The sequence below is a fragment of the Rhopilema esculentum genome, chromosome 10 (assembly GCF_057945365.1).
Source record: "Rhopilema esculentum isolate cy_ngs chromosome 10, ASM5794536v1, whole genome shotgun sequence".
Lineage (NCBI taxonomy): Eukaryota > Metazoa > Cnidaria > Scyphozoa > Rhizostomeae > Rhizostomatidae > Rhopilema > Rhopilema esculentum.
The window spans coordinates 6,769,364-6,789,643 of record NC_142824.1 but is presented as its reverse complement, the minus strand read 5'-3'; the positions used below and the strand labels follow the sequence as shown (position 1 = coordinate 6,789,643).

The 20,280-nt window shown below is 35.2% G+C and overlaps 2 protein-coding genes across 8 annotated transcripts; one reads left to right on the top strand and one right to left on the bottom strand.

Annotated features, from left to right (window-relative positions):
- The first annotated feature begins 1,392 nt into the window (after positions 1 to 1,392).
- LOC135681847 (uncharacterized) lies at positions 1,393 to 7,859 on the top strand. 7 transcript variants are annotated; one of them, XM_089110836.1, is made up of 11 exons: positions 1,393 to 1,584; positions 3,002 to 3,058; positions 3,606 to 3,776; positions 3,954 to 4,122; positions 4,208 to 4,240; positions 4,423 to 4,452; positions 4,559 to 4,588; positions 4,695 to 4,724; positions 5,511 to 5,540; positions 6,463 to 6,492; positions 7,415 to 7,859. In XM_089110836.1, the coding sequence occupies exons 1-11, from the start codon at positions 1,402 to 1,404 to the stop codon at positions 7,504 to 7,506; spliced, it is 855 nt and encodes a 284-aa protein (XP_088966962.1). In that variant the 5' UTR covers positions 1,393 to 1,401; the 3' UTR covers positions 7,507 to 7,859. The 7 variants fall into 7 exon arrangements, 5 of the variants coding, with proteins under 5 accessions (XP_088966962.1, XP_088966964.1, XP_088966963.1 ...); XR_016144164.1 differs by lacking the exons at positions 4,423 to 4,452; positions 4,559 to 4,588; positions 4,695 to 4,724; positions 5,511 to 5,540 and adding exons at positions 5,647 to 5,676; positions 6,599 to 7,036 and having other exon boundaries at positions 1,395 to 1,584; positions 4,196 to 4,240; XR_016144163.1 differs by lacking the exons at positions 4,423 to 4,452; positions 4,559 to 4,588; positions 4,695 to 4,724; positions 5,511 to 5,540 and adding exons at positions 5,647 to 5,676; positions 6,599 to 7,036 and having other exon boundaries at positions 1,395 to 1,584; positions 4,196 to 4,240; positions 7,173 to 7,859.
- An 804-nt stretch (positions 7,860 to 8,663) lies between these two features.
- Positions 8,664 to 20,251, bottom strand: LOC135681849 (uncharacterized). Its single transcript, XM_089110859.1, is given in 16 exon segments — positions 8,664 to 9,904; positions 10,350 to 10,423; positions 10,757 to 10,933; positions 13,237 to 13,458; positions 13,915 to 14,294; positions 14,530 to 14,693; positions 14,833 to 14,924; positions 15,046 to 15,268; positions 15,375 to 15,710; positions 16,414 to 16,711; positions 16,714 to 16,943; positions 17,055 to 17,293; positions 17,656 to 17,775; positions 18,284 to 18,643; positions 19,000 to 19,068; positions 19,880 to 20,251. Coding segments are annotated over 16 exon segments (4,227 nt in total). The 5' UTR covers positions 20,136 to 20,251; the 3' UTR covers positions 8,664 to 8,917.
- Positions 20,252 to 20,280: the final 29 nt, after the last annotated feature.

Below are 20,280 nucleotides of genomic sequence, written 5' to 3'. Positions count from 1 at the left end.
GGAATTAGCCCCAAATATCTTATCCGCCGGTCTCCCCTTGAATGAATCTCAAAAAGCATGTAAGAAAAGAATCGTTTAAGTCGCCATAAATTTCGACAAACCCATATTACACATATTTTCATACACGCCTTTTTATAAAAGTCCTAACTCAAAACCTAGGTCCTGAAGCTCCTAATTTCTGAATCTCTATTAGTCAAATTGCAATACCAACAACTCCATAATAGCTCCTTACTTTTAACTGCACAGGAACAAGGAACAAGACCAAAAGACAAAGTACCACATCAACACAACAAAGAAGTACTTTTGCATGTAATAAAGAGAGAAGCAATGACTAAACTCTTCATTATTAGAATGCAATAAATTTTGTCCATCCTTGACTTTTTTAAGAAAATTTTCATTTGGAGCCCGAATATGTTCTTAGATACATCCTAATTTTTTTCGAATCCGATATATTGTTTCAAGAAGAAAAACGCTTGCTCTCGAATAGAAAACGCCTTTCTTTCTTTTCTCCAACGTCTGTCACTAGAGTTTAAGCATTTCCCCAACATCTGTCACTAGACTCTTCCCTTCCCAATTTCTCCAAGAAACAATAATCTGTGTTCTTCTGAGAATCGTCGATTTGTCTATCCTGAACGGTATAGTATTTTGTTAAACTTGGTCAGGGAGATGCTTTTATAGCTATTTAGAAGGTATGATTTCAAAAATTTCCTATCACGTCGTCCCCAAGAATGGTGGGTCCTTCTACACCACTAAACGTGATTCTCAGCCCCCCGGGTTTAATTTATTCAAGCTGTCTCTGAAAAATGTTATAAACTCAACTATAAAAAAGTCAACGTGCCAAAAGTTAAATATCTGAATGCCTTCTATAGGGCTGAAAAAACTAATATATCTAAAAATCTTTTTTTGTTTATTAAGTCGTTTGCCACTCAAACTGTTTTCTTAACACACTCTATAAATTGCTTGGTGGTGCCATGACTCACTGCACACTTTATATTCATTCGCTCTGCTGACCCCCCCCCCCCCCCAATTGACATGACAGATTTACGGCCCTGATTTGATCTAACCTGTTTTCCAGATGCTATTTCTACTCGGGTTCAAAATCCATAATGAACCTATTTGGATTGGACTATCATACTCACGCAAATATTTATCTAAACTCGAAAATATCGATTTACACGTGTCGCCATAAGTATGTTTACGAACTGCTTATAGAAATGAATTTTCAATAGACCTGAAATAAAGGACCCATTTCGCCGTACCATGCCAATTCGCAAAGTCTGATCAAATGAGACATTTGTTTACGATATGAGGCAGTCTATCCTCGCTCCTAAAACGAACACAGTCTTCGTTTCTGTTTTCCCTTAAAACCAACAATCTATGCGTTTTAGGGTCACCAACCATATGAGCACAGGGAAACTTAGCTATACATTCTCAGGCACGAGGATGTTCGCTTTTGCGTCCTACGTTATCGAAGGTAACTGGCAATTCTGTTTTCGTTTTCACGAAAAAGCTATTGATTTAACAAGAAAATGCACCAAGCTGGGGAGTGGGAGCAATAGTCTTCTAAGCGGACAAAATTTGTCGGTAAATTTCTGAAATTTCGCTACTTTGTCGAAAATTTTAAGAATGCCCCCTCCCTCCCTCTCTTAAACACCGCTCTGCTTTCCTGAACTTCATATTGATAAAAAAAATTGAGCCGAGAGAGCTAAAACTTACATTGAAAAATTAGTTAAACAGCTTAAAGCATGTCAAGAGTTAGGTGGAGTGACACGGCCGGAGAGCTAGTGGCTACACAAGAGTAGGATTGCAGCTATTGTGCTTGCCTGTTGTACTTCAAATCTGTGGTTATCAATTATTGAGAATTTGCCCAGGTGCAGACTAGCATGTAGGCCTACTTCAAAATCCAGGTTAAAAAGGAGATTTTGTGGAAAATGCAAAGCTTTAAGTATTATAAAAGTGACTAGACGACCCTTTACTCACCCCCACCCCCCCCCCCACAACATACACAAAAATGTACACACACTTAGCTCATGAAAAATTTTGAGCCAATTGACCATTGCTGTTCTGTGATATAAGTAAAAAGGCAAAGCCCTCCAATATTGTAACACTTATTTATTTTGCTTCTCAGGTAACCCTAATCAGCTTATTATTTTGAAACAGCCAACTTTTAATAAACTGGAAGTATCAGTTATGCAAAATCTGTGTTTGATATATTGCAGATGTTTATTAGTAACTGCAAATTTTACCTATTGATGTGGTAAAGATTCACAAACAATATTTTAAACCAGAATTTCATCTTGGTTGACCAAACAATGCGTAAAAGTAAAATAGCTAAAGCAAAAAAATTCAAGCCTATGCACTTTTAGGTTGAAATTAACTGAGCACACCGAAGTTTGAGGCATCACAAATATCCTGGAAGGTTTAGGAAGGGAAGGTTTCACATTATTATTTTTGAAAAGCTATGTTTCATGCACACAAAGTTTATGATCACAAAAAGTCTAAATCAGAGTGTATTGGGTATAGGGTGAATGTTGGTTGCTTAAGTCACATGCCTATTGGTAATACTGTCTTTAAGTCAATAAGGCCTTAGTTCCTCATACCTGTATTAGTCAGAGTGAGTCAGGGTATGATCCAAAGTCTTCTAAGCTTATCAGCATACAAAGACAGCGATACAACTTTTTGTTTGGGAGGGGGGACAGCCCTTATAAATCAGTGAATCAACAGCCATATTTTACAAAATAAAAGTATGTTACTTATGCAATGTAAGTTTTTGAGGGGGGCCAAGGCCCCTCCAGCCCCCTGTACCTTGGTCCTTCTCAGTAATATGTCTGTTTGGGTTTAGCATCTTTCTGCCATATAAGGTCAATTTCACAAGGGTAGTATCTGAGGTTTTTGTTTGTAACTGAAAGTATTGTAATTATTTTGTTTGGAATAGGAATTCACTTTATACCCAACACTGTCTTGTTTTTAACACATATCTGATTTAGATGTTTATTTGCAGCTATTTTTACCTCCTGATGCTTCATTTTTATGCTTGATTGTCACTAAAATGGCTGGGGTAAGAAATCTTTTTCATAATAATCTAAGTTTTGGAATTATGGACTGCTCATTTCATAATGGTATGTTACCATTAATTATGTTTTGAGTTTCATGAAATATAATGAGCTAATCATTATAGGATCAATTTTGTTTTTACCTGTTATACTTATTGCCTGAATACCATGAAATATTTTTCTCTCCATCATCACTCCAAACTATTTTGTCTCCTATTAGCTTTGTAAATGCTAGTTAATTTCAAATTTCTGGATGTCTAATAAAATGATGGGTGTGAGTACTAGAATTCCTGTTTTGTTTTAAGAAAACTGCACTTGTAATCTATTCTAATCATATTTAAAGAAACATTAAGCTATTGATCATATATAAACATGGCACAACTAGATGTTTGAACACTTAAAAGATAAATCAAATGGTGCTATTTGCTGTAAGCTAAGGCCAGTTGTTGACATAGTTGAACAAATTTATCATTTCTTTTAACAAGCAAACTTACATATTAAACAGGGCAATTTAAGCAATTTTTAATCAAGTAGAGTTCTTTATCCTTCCAGGTATTTAGATTCTGCTCAAACTGCGGCATTGAGCAGCCTATTAGCAAAAAATTGTGTGGAAACTGCCAACAAAACCTTAGAAAACGCGAGAGTTTGGACAAGAAAACTTTGCTGGCTGAACGATACAAAAAAACAGCATTCCACTATTTGAAAGGAGCAATGAAAAAAAAGGCATGTTATATGTATATGTATACATACATACATGCATTGACAAATATATTCTGTTTTTGATGTTGACACATCTTTCCTTTTGTAAACATATTGAAAATTATTTCTGAATTTTCTTTGCACATGGGCCCACCTTTCAGAAATTGAGCATATGCTTTTACACAGTTTTGATTTCTGTAGGTAGATGCTCTTCATGCAAAAGATTGTGAGGTAATAGTAATTGGCTACCACCGTAATAAGCAGAGGAGCAATCTCTGGTCTTATAGCCCAAAAGACAGTATTGGTGAAAAATTTTTGGAGCATGAGTTTGGGGAATATGTCGTTAAACTGTTTGCTGAGTATTTGAAAGGTAAATCACAAATTCACTTTCATTTTCATTACTAAATCTCTTTAAACTATACAATTATAACTAAAAGACTCAGCTTTCCTTCTAGACAAAGCCAATGATACTGACTATTCAGAAAGAGGTTTGTGTTTATATATTAATTTTTCTACCTGTAAAATATTTGTTTTTTTAATCCTACATTTCACATCATATCAATTTTTCTAAAATGTTAACCAAAATCGTTTATTTCCATGCTTTTTGTAAGATTTTATGAAAATGTTGATGGAAATATTGTCAATTCAATGCTCCTTAATTTCCTTTTAGCAACTTCTGCAACATCATCAATATCGCCAGGTTTGAACATTTCAATCATTGTCGTTTTCATCCATGTATTTTGTTCGATCTTATGAGAATATTGATGGAAATATTGTCAAGTCAATGCTCCTTAATTTCCTTTTAGCAACTTCTGCAACATCATCAATATCGCCAGGTTTGAACATTTCAATCATTGTCGTTTTCATCCATGTATTTTGTTAGATCTTATGAGAATGTTGATGGAAATATTGTCAAATCAATGCTCCTTAATTTCCTTTTAGCATCTTCTGCAACATCATCAATCTCAAGAGGTTTGAACATTTCAATCATTATCGTTTTCATCCATGTATTTTGTTAGATCTTATGAGAATATTGATGGAAATATTGTCAAGTCAATGCTCCTTAATTTCCTTTTAGCAACTTCTGCAACATCATCAATCTCAAGAGGTTTGAACATTTCAATCATTATCGTTTTCATCCATGTATTTTGTTCGATCTTATGAGAATATTGATGGAAATATTGTCAAGTCAATGCTCCTTAATTTCCTTTTAGCAACTTCTGCAACATCATCAATATCGCCAGGTTTGAACATTTCAATCATTATCGTTTTCATCCATGTATTTTGTTCGATCTTATGAGAATGTTGATGGAAATATTGTCAAATCAATGCTCCTTAATTTCCTTTTAGCATCTTCTGCAACATCATCAATCTCAAGAGGTTTGAACATTTCAATCATTATCGTTTTCATCCATGTATTTTGTTCGATCTTATGAGAATATTGATGGAAATATTGTCAAATCAATGCTCCTTAATTTCCTTTTAGCAACTTCTGCAACATCATCAATATCGCCAGGTTTGAACATTTCAATCATTATCGTTTTCATCCATGTATTTTGTTCGATCTTATGAGAATATTGATGGAAATATTGTCAAGTCAATGCTCCTTAATTTCCTTTTAGCAACTTCTGCAACATCATCAATATCGCCAGGTTTGAACATTTCAATCATTATCGTTTTCATCCATGTATTTTGTTCGATCTTATGAGAATATTGATGGAAATATTGTCAAATCAATGCTCCTTAATTTCCTTTTAGCATCTTCTGCAACATCATCAATCTCAAGAGGTTTGAACATTTCAATCATTATCGTTTTCATCCATGTATTTTGTTAGATCTTATGAGAATATTGATGGAAATATTGTCAAGTCAATGTTTCTTAATTTCCTTTTAGCAACTTCTGCAACATCATCAATATCGCCAGGTTTGAACATTTCAATCATTATCGTTTTCATCCATGTATTTTGTTCGATCTTATGAGAATATTGATGGAAATATTGTCAAATCAATGCTCCTTAATTTCCTTTTAGCAACTTCTGCAACATCATCAATATCGCCAGGTTTGAACATTTCAATCATTGTCGTTTTCATCCATGTATTTTGTTAGATCTTATGAGAATATTGATGGAAATATTGTCAAGTCAATGCTCCTTAATTTCCTTTTAGCATCTTCTGCAACATCATCAATCTCAAGAGGTTTGAACATTTCAATCATTATCGTTTTCATCCATGTATTTTGTTCGATCTTATGAGAATATTGATGGAAATATTGTCAAGTCAATGCTCCTTAATTTCCTTTTAGCAACTTCTGCAACATCATCAATATCGCCAGGTTTGAACATTTCAATCATTATCGTTTTCATCCATGTATTTTGTTCGATCTTATGAGAATATTGATGGAAATATTGTCAAATCAATGCTCCTTAATTTCCTTTTAGCATCTTCTGCAACATCATCAATCTCAAGAGGTTTGAACATTTCAATCATTGTCGTTTTCATCCATGTATTTTGTTCGATCTTATGAGAATGTTGATGGAAATATTGTCAAATCAATGCTCCTTAATTTCCTTTTAGCATCTTCTGCAACATCATCAATCTCAAGAGGTTTGAACATTTCAATCATTATCGTTTTCATCCATGTATTTTGTTCGATCTTATGAGAATATTGATGGAAATATTGTCAAGTCAATGCTCCTTAATTTCCTTTTAGCAACTTCTGCAACATCATCAATATCGCCAGGTTTGAACATTTCAATCATTATCGTTTTCATCCATGTATTTTGTTCGATCTTATGAGAATATTGATGGAAATATTGTCAAATCAATGCTCCTTAATTTCCTTTTAGCAACTTCTGCAACATCATCAATATCGCCAGGTTTGAACATTTCAATCATTATCGTTTTCATCCATGTATTTTGTTCGATCTTATGAGAATATTGATGGAAATATTGTCAAATCAATGCTCCTTAATTTCCTTTTAGCATCTTCTGCAACATCATCAATCTCAAGAGGTTTGAACATTTCAATCATTGTCGTTTTCATCCATGTATTTTGTTCGATCTTATGAGAATATTGATGGAAATATTGTCAAATCAATGCTCCTTAATTTCCTTTTAGCATCTTCTGCAACATCATCAATCTCAAGAGGTTTGAACATTTCAATCATTATCGTTTTCATCCATGTATTTTGTTCGATCTTATGAGAATATTGATGGAAATATTGTCAAGTCAATGCTCCTTAATTTCCTTTTAGCAACTTCTGCAACATCATCAATATCGCCAGGTTTGAACATTTCAATCATTATCGTTTTCATCCATGTATTTTGTTCGATCTTATGAGAATGTTGATGGAAATATTGTCAAGTCAATGCTCCTTAATTTCCTTTTAGCATCTTCTGCAACATCATCAATCTCAAGAGGTTTGAACATTTCAATCATTATCGTTTTCATCCATGTATTTTGTTCGATCTTATGAGAATATTGATGGAAATATTGTCAAATCAATGCTCCTTAATTTCCTTTTAGCATCTTCTGCAACATCATCAATCTCAAGAGGTTTGAACATTTCAATCATTATCGTTTTCATCCATGTATTTTGTTCGATCTTATGAGAATATTGATGGAAATATTGTCAAATCAATGCTCCTTAATTTCCTTTTAGCATCTTCTGCAACATCATCAATCTCAAGAGGTTTGATTATTGGAATAACTGTAGACAATTCTTTCATTTTTTATTTTTCTTCCTATCAGTAAAAATGATTCAAGCCTATATTTTTTGTACCGAATTTATATATTTGTTATTAATTATATTGTTAAGGAGTTTCGTATTTCGTTGATGGTAATCCTGTTGCTGTTGGGAAAGTTTTGCCAAATATGAAGCAAAGTGATGGTGCAGTTATTCCCCCAGATCACGTTTGCGTGATGATTTTGGCTGTAACAAAGAAGATTGCTGCGCCAATTTGTTTCGATACCTCTTCCGAAGAAAAGAAGTTCCTGACCCCAGGCGTTTGCTATGCTCTTCCAAAAACATTTATTTTTTGTAACGTTGTTCGTGATGGAAAATTGGCATTTAAAGCATTAAACACCTGATATCTCTTTGTTGCTTATTTTTATATTTTTTTGAAGTGTATTGGGCTGTAGTATATAGTTTTTTATGTTTGAAGTAAACGCTCTTTAGGGTAAAATGAAAGCTTTTTTTGTAGATATTGAAAGTTACTGAAAGACTCGCGTATTAATTCCCCAGAAAATTGGATAACTGATAACGATTTTTAACACTGCATACGTTCCTTCTTCTTAACAGTTTGTTTATACTGAATGATTAGAAACTAAACCAAACAAATTTTGACAGTTTATTTTTAACATTATATTCTTGAGATTACAGAGCGTTTTAGACATTATAGAGCGCTTTGACTTATAAATGCTTACAGCCTTTAACTTACTCACTCACATCATAGAAATTACATTTTGAAGAAAACTCCATTATTAAATTATAATCCTTTACATATTTAATCAGTGACCGCAAAGATAATATATACTGAAATCGAACGAATACAGATAAACTAAAAAACACATTAACACAGAGCAGAGATGTATAATGGTTTTATCTAATTAATCTAGGCTTTACTTGGAATGTAGTCTATTTTTTAATAATGAAACAATAATTTTTACTGCAAATAAAATTTCTACATAATTATTCTACAACAATAGCAACAAAATGCAATTGGTTAGGGCCACTTTACGATGTAAATCAATGGAAAGTGTAATTTATATAAAGCACACACCATGTCCGTTGTATGCCTATTGATTTACATAAGATGATCAAACTAACGAAGAGTGTTTATTGTCTTTCTTGAATTTCTGCTCTTAAAAGTGGTAAAAATCAACTTCATGGAAGGAAGGAAAAATCAACCAAATTTGATACCTCGGTTTTAGGTGTAGAGCTAAGTGACCTGTTCTTTAAGTAAACGCACAAGATATGGAAAATCAAATTGAAGCGTAGGTCTTCGTCAGCCTGTACGTTCTAAGGGTGTGATGTGTATTTTTGTCAAGATGTGGGGTTTGAGAAACTTTACTTAGAAGCAGAAGTAGTTGGTCGTTGGGAACCAGAAAGGATTCGTACAATAGCAGAAGATATCTTTGTTAATACAATAACATTTCCTTATATTTAATGAAATCGTAAAAATGTCAAGTTTCCATACACATTATCCGGAAGCTCCATTACCTCTGCCACCCAATAAATAAATGTGTCCAATTCTTTTTCGGCACAGATATGAATAGCTCCTCCAGCTGTACCACCGTAAAAATGTGAATGTGTGTCTACAAAAGCAATCTTCTTTCCGTCACTGCAGAATACAGACGATTTCTCATTGCAAACGAATACTATTGCAAAGGGCTTCTTGAAAAACATCAAAAACTCCAACTGCCCTCGCAATGTCGACATGAAATGCTCGTTTTTTACCGAAACAGGCTTTTCCTCCTTCACAGTAAATGGTAACAATTCAGTCATACTTTCCGAGACTTCAGTTATGGAGCAATATCGATGAGGTAGGCTTCTGCGACACTTGTCGTAAATTTCATTTCCTTTAGCCATCGCTTCGTAAAGAATTTCGTTGAACTTTTTTTGTATTTGTTCTTCAAAAGGCCCAACTTCAATTTTTTCCTTCAAAAACAAGAAAGCAAAGATGACTGCAATGAAGGAGCAGGCATTACTGCCATTGCGACCATTGATAGTATTTTGGGAAAAACTATCTTCGTACATCAGAAGAATGCAGTCTTCACCCTTTCCGAAAAATCCCCCACGCACGATTTTAGGGGCAAATGAGAGGCTTCTGCGTTTGATCTCGATTGCGCGGAAACTACATTCCGTGTCTTCATCGTCACCATCGTTGCTATCGTCACCATCAATACTATCATCACACTCAACGTTTTCGCTACTTTGCAAATCGGCCGGTTGAATTTCCGATGGCTCTTGCCCTTCAGGTTCTGGTTCAAGAAACGTAAAACCTGTATCCTCTGTGCCTCCACTGACATGGGAAAAGGTCTCGTACCCCTTTCGCAGCTGGCTTTTCGCAAAATCGATGCCTTTGTTTAGAATCGACAAAAGACCACCACCTCCTTCACTAGCAGAAACACTATATCTTTTCGAACAATCCTTGTAATATAAAAAGCAAGAATTCAACCATTAAATTCACAAAAAGTTGCATCTCGGTCCTTGGATATAGCTATACTTATAACTTACAGATTTTCTTTTAGAAAACATAGATAGAACTTAGGGATTTAAGCCAGTTGTGTAGGTTTTGTTGGTTTAGGAGTGTGAACCTACAACGTTTAGATTTAAGCTGCGTACAATGCCTTTAGTAAAATCAAAGCGATCTTGTGGACAGGACAGAGCTGAATGGTATTCGAAGGGAACATGCGCCCTGCCAAAGCGGATTCCAAATGGACTTGGATCAATAGGGTGCTTTCAGCATAAAGTGCAAAACTGAATTGTTCTGACATTCTATTGAGAATGTGACCAAGTTTCTATTTCAGCTTTGTACTATAAAAATAATATAGCCAGCATTTTAACTATGGTCTAACAGTTTCAGACGACTTACTCTTCTTCCCTGAGCTACTTCTCCGTTATCTTGACAGCCAACCTCAGCTTCGCCTTCAATTGTTACTTTCGGGTCTGTTTAAAAGTTGACAAAGATATTATTTCAAGATACTGAGTGTTAAATTATCATGCACCCACTCCATTTTCTACAACTAATATGCATTAAGAAATTCCAATTTATTTTTGAAATCTAACGGCAAATGGTAGCATCAAAATTTGCAAATAAATTCCAAATAAATCTTATCTAGACCCTTCTATGATACCGGGGAGATTTTGCAAAGCTAGATCAATGCAGAATAATTTTGGAGCGAGCTGAGTACCCCGAAGTCAAAGAAATTTTAATGTGCCCCCTCCCTCTAGATATTACCACTGATAAGAAGATGCAATATCAAAAGATGTAATGCCCACCCTTGTTTGTCAACGTTTCAAGAAAAGCCGCTTTTCTCTCTTCGAGGGATGGAATCACTTTGTCGGCATAGAACTTGAGATAGTTTGCCATCTCCAAAGCTAAATGGTCCAGTTCTTCCTTGCATCTTTCGTCAAACATCATGCGCTCGACAACATGTCTCTTAGTGGCAATCGAAACTGTTACAACGGAAGTTGTTCAGAATTTACATATTAAGAATATGGCAAGAAACAAGCATTTCATATAAAAAAGGAAACACATTCCTGCACGGAAAAATGTGATAAATTAAAAAACCTAACTTGAATTAACAGTTTAATTTTTGGGTTTGGCTTATGGGTGTTTAAATAAGATTATATTCAGTCAAGGATCAGTTATTTGAAAGCACTGAATCAGGTACGCAGAAATATTTATTGTTTGCAGATTTTGCTGATCCTAAATTTGGCTGGCTATCGAATATTTATCCCAAATAGCCCAAAGTTGATATTTTCCCCTCTCTTATCCATTTTCGTTTGTTCACCACCAAAATTATCTGCGATAATAAGGCTGCAACCCAAGGTGCAAATTTTTAGACCCGATGAAGTAAAACATGACCAACGAGACATGCGTTAGACACGAAGGGCAATCCCAAACCTTCACGGGAAGGAAATCTACGACTCTCTTGCAGTGGTGGAGCCAAAGGGGGGGGGCAAGGGGGCCAGAGTCCCCCGTCGGAGCTGCTTAGTCCACCCGTCGGAAGATATACAAAGAAAAGTTAAAAATTTGTCAGAGCAAGATTCTGCTACCGTTTTGTAGAATTTTTACAGAAGAGAAGGAGTAACTGACAACAGAGGTCCCATTGAGCATAAATGTTCAACCAGGTAACTCCTAAGTAATTTACACACAATTTCAGGGAACTCAACCCTTTCTTTCGGCACACCAACAGGGCCGCGGAGAGGATTTCTGGGCCCCGGGTCAAAACGAAAGAAAAAAGCAAGCCACACCGGAGGCGACCCTTTTAAGGGGTCCGGGGAAAATTCTTGAGACGATGGTTGCTAAAATTACGGCTAATTTGGTTGCTGAAATTGCGATGGTGGCTATTACCTCTCTACTCTTTTCAATAAAGGTTAAGGTATGACTGGTATTCTATCGTCACAATTCATGCATATTTCTTAACCATAGAATTTGCAATTCTTTGCATTTAAAAAATCTTAGCAAGTGAAAAACGTTTGAATACTGAATTTGATCAAAACGGACATGCTGCACCAAATAGATTTTCACTATTCAAATGATACACATCGCACATTAATGATTTAACTGTTAAATGATAAACTGTAACTAATGAGAAACGAACTCTGCATTACAATATTTCAGGGTTGGGTGCGTGAGTGACGTGAATGATTTCCAGAAAATCAAGTAAAACCGTCCAATAGCGTTCTGCCTGTAGATAGTAATTCTAAGAGTAAGTTTGTATTGTAAAGGTAAATAAATTCAATGAGTGCCTAAGTAACTTGACCTACCTACGTAAAAAGGTTCCTATTCTGCTTCATGATTAAATAACGTTTTGTTTTAATACTCAGGCAAGTTCAGAATGTCGAGAATAAAGAAAAATCACGGAAAGAGATCTACAAGAGCCAAGAGCTTTCTTAAAATGTGTCTTTCTAGGGGAATTTTGTTTAAAAGCGATTTTCCCACAAAAATATTAATACTGCACTAAGTACTAAGTAGCTGTTCTTTCTTGTTTGCTAAATTCGTGTCCTGTCATAGTCTTTGTGCGTGTCGTTTTGCAACTGGGATTCCATGTTTCCTTTCCAAAATCCTAGCCCTTTCTGTCGGAAAGGCGAGTCGAGTCCCTCCGTCGTAGATTTTCTAGCGCCACCACTACTTGATGATATCTTTTTCTTTCCTTTTCGGCAGAAAAACATGTTTCTAGAAACTTTTCCCCTTTTTTCATCCCGCCACTAACCATAACGCTTTGCTTATTCCAACAAGCCCCTTGCCATACTTTTATATCTAGCGTATTTTCCGACATCGTTCCCCTGTTATTTTGGATTAGGTTTATTTCAGTGGTATTTTCGTTTGTAACCTATTTCATTATATTTATACTCCAAAGATAAAAACAATTTTGGTAGGAACCAAAACAACTAATTCAACCAAGAAACTTAATGGCTTGGTGTTGTATACAAATCGAAAAAGGTTTAGCCGAATACATCTGCGCCCTCACAATAGAAGAAAAGCGTTGTATCATTGGGGGGAAAATATTCATAAATTGTTGATGATTCTCAACTACGCAGTGAAAACCTTTGGTAGGGCTTATTTTGAAATTAATGACACTCTTAAATGAAGCTGTGTAAGGTTCAATGGCGAAGATAAAAACGTTTGTTGGGGTGGCGGTGAGATCCCCAGATTTGCCGACAAAAATGGTGCAACTGTTGGTATTAACACGAGTCTAAACTGCTTTCAGTGAAATCTCGAGACATTTGTCTTTCATTTCTTAAAATTATACCTGCAGTAGAATTTTCTGTGGCATATATTCCCTGGTCCGACAGTGCACTTTCCAAAGTAGCCTCAGCTTCATTAAAATGAACAGCAATCTCGTTGTAGAGCAAAATAGTATTCTCGATGTCTATTTTAATTCTACTCATGTTCTTCAATAACCGTATGTATTCTTTCGAAGTGTCTAAAAAATTGTACATAGATTGGTTTGCAAAAGATATGAAAAATGTTTAAACAACGTATTGGTGTAGATATAAAACAGAAAGCACGCATTTTTCTTTTCTCATTATCTTGACCTTGAACAGAAAACGTGTTATAACTATGCAAGAAAAAGGAAAAAACAACTTCATTCGAAAAATTAATAGTTCATAGGGCAAATAATTGTAGCTAGTAGAAGTTTAAACTTTCAAGCAGTATCTTCTTGTTTCCAAATTGTTTTGGAAAAAACAATCTTCCGTCTGTAATTCTGTGTCTCCAGAAGTACCGCTTCTGAAAAAACTATTCCATAAGTTAATCATTCATAAAACTTACAGAAACTTGTTTTGTACCAAGTAAAGAAAAGGTTACAGCTGGTGATTAAAAGAAATGAAGAGCAAAGAAATATCTATGGACAAACACTGACTTTCATTAAAAATTTGCAGGTTTTTTCTGTTAGAATTTATACTCATCCTGTCGAAGTGGTTCTTACCTGCAACTTTTTTAGCATTCATATTCAAATTCTCCAAAGAAAGCTGCTTTGAATGCAACTGGTGCATGAGACAAGTCTGGAGGTGTCTTTTGAGGTTGTCCAGGGTTACAGAATCAGGAAGACCGAATTCATTCTGGGCATCGACTACTTTCTGCTTTGTTTTCTCAATTTGTCTAAGATCCGGCTTTTTTCGCTTAGATAATAACGAGGCCTCATAATAAAGGTAAATTCGTCGAAACTCATGTTCGTTAGGCAAATGAATAGTACTCGGCAAGGAATCACACACCACCAACTCAGCTAGATGAAGGCAAAACTTTTCCGGTCGAGAAAAGTTTCGACAATCAGTTATAGCTACTTTCTTGCCTGTAAAAGGGACAAAACTGAAGAGTTGAGGGTGAAAAATAATCTTTGTTTTAAAGTATTTTGATTATTCCCTTTGCACACTGTTTATATATTGTCTTCCATTTCTCTATAGTTATTCTACACCAATGGACATTTCTAGGCACATAACCCTTTATCAAATAATCTACAGTCCCGTAACTAACAAATACGCGAACAATTAATTGAGACTAACATAAAAATCTCGATTATCATATAGCTTTAGACCAAGCCTACTGAAATATTGTGAAAAAAATGACTGAATAAATAAAGCAAATACCCTTTGCATAGTCACGCAGCTCTTCAAACCAAACTTTATGTTTCACTATACTCAAGTTGATGGCTTTTTCCTCACAGTAAAGCTCCAATTCTTTCCAGGAATCTTGCATCGTTGTCAGTACCTTGTAAGAGATTCTAGATAGTGATTAGCCAAATATAAACAGAGCATTGAAAAATGGTCTAACATTCGACCGCATTAACTTTGAGTCTGTTTTAGTAAATGTCAAGAGGACGAATATGGCAATATAGTTTGGTACATACGGTTTTCCTTCGCTTTACTAATGCTTTTGGCATATCAAAGATGCGTCTTTGATTCCAACTAAGAATCATCTCAGTCAAATACTCTTCCCGAACTGAAAATGATCAAAGAAGAAAAAGATAGAAAAAACTCACATTCAAAATTTTTTAAAGTAAGTAGCGAACAATGATTCAGGTATCAGATTTAGATCAGATATGACAGTCAGAATGAATAACGAATATAGTAAAAAAGAATAGCAATATAAAGAAGGTATGGGGCAGAACATGAAATAAAGTTAATTAATATTCGCTGTCTCGTTTCAAGTAACACAAAATGATTACCTTCCGGCGTCATTCTTCGAGTTACACAGCTAGCACTGGATAAAAAGCTGTTCACTATCTCGCAGTCTTCACCGTGACTTCTACCGATTCCTTCTTTGAACCTGCCTCCTTCGAATAGCTAAAATATTATAATCTTAAAAATAAAACAAATGCAAGTCAAGGGCATAAACAAATAGCTTCAAAAAAGTTTTTTACGATTTTCAAAAAAGTCTAAAACTTCATGCCTGACACGTCCAGTCATGTCCAGCACCATGCATAAGATTGACTGCAAATGTGACTTTCGCCGCGTTAACTGGGTCAATCTTCTCCACCCACGTCTTGTATCTACAAGCAATATCCTGAAAAAAGAATTTAGCTTCTCTTTTCAACACATCATTCAGATGCAAAAAATGATGGTAGGCAAAAAGCTCTCCCTGGAACATATTGAGCGCTTTTTGTGCAACTTGGTGCCTACAGCTGCTAAACAAAAGACCAGTCTCATCTAGCGTCCCCTTTCTCTTTGCTTTGTTTGCAGCAGCTTCCCAAACGCTGTTCCCACATTGATTGTCCGTCTTCATTTTCTGTAATGTAAAGACTTGATTTGACAAACTGATTTACCCTATATATTGATGTAGAAAGATTATATCTAAGATAACAGCACAACTTCTAGAAAAACTTACAGCTATGAGCAACTTAGCGCCAACATCTAAAACACTGATATAAAATTTCAAATTTAAATACTAGTTACCAATGAAATAAAACAATATAACCTAAATTACAATTATGTTCTAAAAAACACAATTTACAAAAAACCCAGGTATTTATAATTCTCTTAAACTATTGTTTTCAACGAAAACTTCTTAATGAAAACTGGATTCAAATGGCTTTGAATACTTCAATCATTAGCAGTTGCAGATGGCGCTGATGAGCAGTTAAACTTCTTCTTGTAGTTCAACTTCACTATCTTTGCATACCAATCGCATTGCTCTATCAGGAATGCTATTAACTATCACATTGATAGCCCTGTTGTGAAACATCCATACAAGTGGGCAATAATTGAATTGTGATATTATAAAACAACCATCGAAATCCCTAATTTTATAGGACCCAATAAGTTTGATGTTCGATTATGTGCGTGGAGCGTGTGGTGTACGATTTTGCATATTTCTTCAACATGCTTCTTAAAACTATTTTTTGCTAAAAATAACACTAACAACAAGAGGTCGGCTATATTTTTCGATGTGCAGTAAGCTGATAGCACTTCAGCAGGCTTAAATAACTTACCTTGCATCCTGTCCTTCTATACAAATCTCCCACATGATAGTCAACATTTTCATTCGAAAAAACAAACCGTTCGCCATAATACGTTGGTCGATGACGCCTTGAATAAAACATCGTTGAAATGATAAGAAGTCGTACCGTTGGGGTGGCATTAACATGTCTTAATGGCATTAATGGAAATAACTTGGTTTCTTGTCTGTCGTATAGTGCTCGATGCCACATAGGAAGAATTTTAGATGGTTTGTTGTAGAGAACAAGACGACTCAAAATTGCAACTTCGAGTTTAACATTTAATGGGATCATTAGACAACAGTGTACGGTATCAGATATGATATTGTATACGCAATAATATACCTTCCACTTTGTTGATATCTTCGTAGTTTAGAGTTTCCATCAATATGTGACGTCAACTGTGAAACGGAGCATGGAGGACATTGCATCCAATCCTTTCCAGCAAGCAAGTCAAGCTCGTATTTGCAGAACTTCCATTCTCTGGAAGCACGTTGAAAGGATGACGAATTGATAGTTGCCGACTATAAATTTCAAGGTTCCTTTTTCAGTTAATTTCTGTTATAAGTAACATGATAAAAATAGCAAAGCTAAAACAATAATTCAGCTAAACAGCAAATTAAAACAAAACATACCCGTGCATTATCCCGGGACAGCTGACTGAGAACTTTAAGAAACCCTGTTTCTGAGCACTTCGACTGGTGACTCTGCTGTAAGTTCCAAAAGTCAAGGAGTTCAACAGCATACATACAGTTGATGTTGACGGTGGAGCCAGGCCAGTAGCCATTTCTCACGACTGTTTGTATGTCCAAATAAGTTTGAACGAACCCGCAAAACTTACACTCCACTGGTTGAACAATGACGTCAAAGCGACCTGCAAAGACATTGTTTGCTATAAATGGCAAAGAAGATTTTAATTGAATCGATGAGTCAAATAACATTTATAAACATGATATATCCAAGCTTTCTGGAATCGTTGTAGAATAATTGTTTGAGCATCAAATTGTAAAATGAACTGATTTAGGGGCTTGAGAAACAATAGGAGTGTAAGAGTTAATGATGCTGTAAAGATGAGTAACATATCTGTAGTATTAGAGATATTGAAATATTGCAAGTATGGTTTAAATGCAGCCAAAAGGCAACAAACACTATAAATTTTCATTTTGTGATTTCATATAATCTATTATAAGCTATACAAAATATTCTTCTTTTGAAAAGAAGTCCAGGGGAGAAAACCTTTGTGAGTAATGACAGTAACAGGAAACCCATCATTATGTGTGAAGTAGTCTTCATCGCTGCTGTAAGTATCTTCGCATGAAACACACGAGAAATGGCGCAGAGGTAAATATTTGCACCCTAAAATTTATAAAAAATGAGTACAACAATATTTAGTAGACTAGAAATACAAAATGCACTGTATCTACTGAATACAATAAGCTTTTTTTAAAAAGAAAAATATTCGCATAAGCATTCTAAACACTGAGTGGCTTTCATCAATAAAGGACAAAGAAATTTATAGATATTTTGGTGCGACAAAGGTGAAGCTAGGAATGAACCTGGTCTAACATCTTAAAGGAACAGGAAACTACTCAAAGGTTCTGTAGATCCTATCCAGTTGCATGTTTTATCTGTTCTTCAAAAAAAGAATGATGTGTTATTCAGAACTTGTAAAACATTGATTCTCTCCAAGGTTGATTCCAATCATTATCAGCTGAAAAATTGCACAGCTGCAGTAGCAGCAAGTTGATTACAAAGATACACCAGTTACAAGGTGGCTGATAAATAGGTCAATCACACAATGGCTTATAAAACAACTTTTTAAAAAATTAACAGATCCCTGGAATATGTAATAGCTGATTCATACGTATTTCTTTCAACTGGTTTTCCTTTATTGTTACATAAGGAGCTACTGGCTGCAAAAAACCATTTGTTGCAGCAAGTCGATCATGGAGTGGCTGATTGCAGTGAACAGTTTCATCGCAATCTGAACAACAGCAGGCAACAGGAGAGCAATCTGTACAACATATAACTGCTGCATTGACGTGGCATATCTGGCAAACACCAAGATTTGCATCAAAATGTTTTACAACATTTTGAAAAAGAGTGCTCCTTTTTGAGTCCCAGTTTTCATTTTCTGAAGCAACTCTTGACGACCATGACTGACTGGGCTTTCCAATATTTTTTGAAAACATAGATCTGCATTTTTCAAGGACTTCACTTAATGCTAAAATATTGCAAATAATATAAGAATTAATGTGTAGGAAGAAAAATGTAAGAATGAGTAAGATATCTCCTAGATACACTATAATCATTGCACAGTTATAATCATTAAAGAAAAAAAGCAAGGATTTTTATGTTCAAATTGGGAATGGATATGATATACATAAAGAAAACTTAACTTTTGACACCCTAATCTAGATTCTGATAGAGAAAATTTCAAAAGCTTCAATACAACAGTTGAAGGTTATGTGCAAATTGAAGTATGCAAAGATGGATAAAAGAACCAAAACACAATAAATTTGTTTTCTCAGGCATCGATTCTACAGTAAAGATTTGGAGAAAATTTCACTTATTCCAAACCTTTATCAGGGATAACTTCCTGGTTACTTTCAGACCTGAAATTCTGGGCTGCAGATGGTCCATTGTCATCTGTTTGATAAAAAGTGAAACACAAAATAACTTAAAGCTAAGCACAAACTTTCTATCTTCAATTGACTTATAATTGCCATGGAAACATATTAGAAAGCTGAGAATAGAGGACAAATCATCTAATGAACAGCAATTAAAATGGTTTTCATATTGAGGTCAGTCAAGGCCCCCTCGTCACTACTTCTTTAGCATCAGGTTCTGAATAAACCCCCTTCTCTCCCTTTTCAAATAAAATGTCTTTAATATTATGCTGTCTAACTTGAAAACACAGTTCAAGGTACTGGTTGAAGGATTAATAAGAATTGCTGTATACTGGGTTTGCTTGCTCAACTTCAAACACATCCACATTTAACTAATGTTAGGTTAGGATTTTACTATAGTTTATCGGTGTATATCTGGCATGAGACTCACAGGCCCTCGTTTGCAGAGTGTGGCTGATTTTGATACATTTTTGGCTACACAAACAGCTGAAATTCCGCAAAAATCACCCTGAAATTCCAGGTGCACCAATATAATTCAATACATTTTTAGATGTGCTCTAAGCACTAGCATGTCTGCATCTTGAGTTGAAATTGCTTTGCTCTGCAAACTGGCTTGAGGCTCAGGCATTGATTTACTCTTATTGTCTAAGATATATCATGAAATGGTTTGCTACTGCATTTTATTTATGAGAATAATTTTGATGAGACGTCTTTTGGAACTTACAGCACGTCCATTAGAACCCATGTTTGGTATCACAATTTTTATGACCTTGAGAGTGCTCTCAGCAGGTCGTTTAAAAAAGATAAATACAATAAAACTGCAACATCACCTTCTGTCTCAAACCAGTCTGATTCGTAGGGTCTGTCTGCGTTCGTGTTGTACCCTCTCTGTTTTCTTGTAGCGTAGGCCTCTCTCTCTTTACGGTTCCGCCCGCGTCTGATATCTGAATGTTTTTTTGTTAAGTCACAGATAACATGATATTTTTTCTTTTTCTTAAAATGCTTCTTTGAGCAATTTTTAAGCTTCTCAAAAACTTTCTCGGCTCGACTCTTACTACCAAAGCTTCGGTCCTCTCCGTCCGCCATTCCAATACTACAGACAACCACAACCACTGGTATCGATGACACATTAAAAACGCATAGATTGTTGGTTTTAAGGGAAAACAGAAACGAAGAATGTGTTCGTTTTAGGGACGAGGACAACCTGAATATTTTGTGAGAATCCTGGTTT

What these genes read in the sequence shown, in the direction of transcription:
- LOC135681847 (XM_089110836.1), top strand. Translation starts at nt 1,402, where the DNA reads ATGAGCACAGGGAAACTTAGCTATACATTCTCAGGCACGAGGATGTTC. An exon ending in AAGGAGCAATGAAAAAAAAG is followed by an intron (nt 3,777 to 3,953) that starts GCATGTTATATG and finishes TGATTTCTGTAG; the next exon opens with GTAGATGCTCTTCATGCAAA. An exon ending in TACTGACTATTCAGAAAGAG is followed by an intron (nt 4,241 to 4,422) that starts GTTTGTGTTTAT and finishes ATTTCCTTTTAG; the next exon opens with CAACTTCTGCAACATCATCA.